This window comes from Austrofundulus limnaeus, unplaced genomic scaffold, assembly GCF_001266775.1.
Source record: "Austrofundulus limnaeus strain Quisiro unplaced genomic scaffold, Austrofundulus_limnaeus-1.0 Scaffold15, whole genome shotgun sequence".
Classification (NCBI taxonomy): Eukaryota; Metazoa; Chordata; class Actinopteri; order Cyprinodontiformes; family Rivulidae; genus Austrofundulus; species Austrofundulus limnaeus.
In genome coordinates, this window is record NW_013952417.1 from 1791845 (window position 1) to 1793554 (window position 1710).

General features: G+C 38.0%; 1 protein-coding gene across 1 annotated transcript in view; it reads right to left on the reverse strand.

Moving 5' to 3' along the window:
* Window positions 1-1423, reverse strand: part of glrx5 (glutaredoxin 5 homolog (S. cerevisiae)) — a 2310-nt gene extending 887 nt beyond the window's left edge. Inside the window, exon 1 of the mRNA XM_014002834.1 lies at window positions 1044-1423. Within this exon, the coding sequence (XP_013858288.1) occupies window positions 1044-1329 (286 nt within the window). The 5' untranslated portion in view covers window positions 1330-1423. The remainder of the gene's footprint in view (window positions 1-1043) is intronic.
* Window positions 1424-1710: the final 287 nt, after the last annotated feature.

Genomic DNA, 1710 nt, shown 5'->3' on the forward strand with positions numbered 1-1710 from the left:
TCAGGACCCCACCTTGATGTTTCGGGACCCCACTTTGGGTCCCGACCCCAACTTTGGGAAACACTGGTTTAAAGCAAAACACTGTGGTGACGAAACATGAGACGTTAAAGTGAGTGATGGTGTATCAATTACCTTTAACGCACCACACCCTTTAGGTCCTGGTGCATGGCACTGATAAAAACCTAACAGGGATCTGAAGCTGGTGGCTCTTTGTAAGGGTGACCTAAAAATGAACCTGRATAATGTTGATATTTAACCTCAAACAATAATTTAAGCTGTTTGTCCAACTATATTTTGTGACATTAACGTGTGTGAACCCAGTTTTGTCATCTCCCATCGTTTCAGTAGGAACATTTGCCAATAATGACTTGTGTTCTTAATAAATTACGTTTAAAATGCAATGATACGTTTTACTGCAGGGCTAATAGCCTATTCCTTGCATTAATGTAACTTTTAATTATCCAAATCAAGCAGAAAATTAATATATTTGCAACATATTTGAGACAAATTGTTGTAAATGTAGGGGAATACGAGTTGTRGAGATCAAAGATTTTAACACATAAAAATCTGACATTGTAAAAACATTCAGCTAGTTTTTTTTTTAATGAAAAATAAAAACCTGCCTTCATTTAAAAACTGGTACTGTTACTAATTTAAGTAAATTAAGGTTGTTTTTGAAAAGAGAAAACCATGAAATTATTTAACAAACTGATCATCTATGTATTCATTTTGTTTTTTATTGAATWTAAAAAGACGAAAAAAAAAAGTTTGCCTAAATTTGAACGACCTATTTTAATAAATGACCATATATGATCATTTCTTTTATTTATTATTACTATAAGTATAATCAACTTTAATCATCTACAACTGCATGTTGTGGTCAAAAACATGATATAAAATTGCTTTTATAAACGTTTCAGACTTGTCTTGTTAATCACGAGACAGTGATTTGACTGATTGTAAGTTTAAGTTAATAMCAAACATGGAGGTGAGTTAAAAGAAAGTTTCTCTAAGCTTTGCTGCTCTCTGGCTCTGATAAATACCATCTCTGAGGTCCTGGTCCTCCAGCACGTTGTAGGCAGCGTAGTTGTCCACCCCGTGCATCCGAAGGATCTGGACCACGGCGTTGCTGAAGCCGCACATGGGCTGCGCCGGCGTCCCCTTCATGAACACCACCACCTTGTCCTTCTTCACCAGCTCACCGAGGTGCTTCTGGACCTCCGCCGCCGAGCACAGCAACCGAGCCGAAGCCAAGTTCGTCTGCCTGGACGCACGCATCGCCGCGCTCGACCGAAGGAACCTGGCTGTGGTTCTAATGATACAGTTCATGACTGATTTAATCAGGTGATGTCGTTCTCTGGTTAACACAAAACAACAATGACCTGTACGCTGTAAACAGGCTGCTCTGAACGAGGAAGCACGAGCGAAACGCGTTCGTACAAACCCTGAACGCGAGTTCTGGATGTTGATTGGACAGCTTTGACCGACGAAGTCTGAATCTGATTTGCTATTGGTCGAACTACATGTCAATCAGGAAGTCCAACAACAGAGCTTATAAAAAATGTTTTTAGTTTAGTTTGTTTTGTTTTTTTTAATCCGGACTATGGGTTTACTTATTACTAAAATAGCACATCGCACATTAGCAATAAACTTCTTAGTTACTGATTTCAAAAGTTGAAATTTTTTAAATAATTTTTTTAACATTTTTTC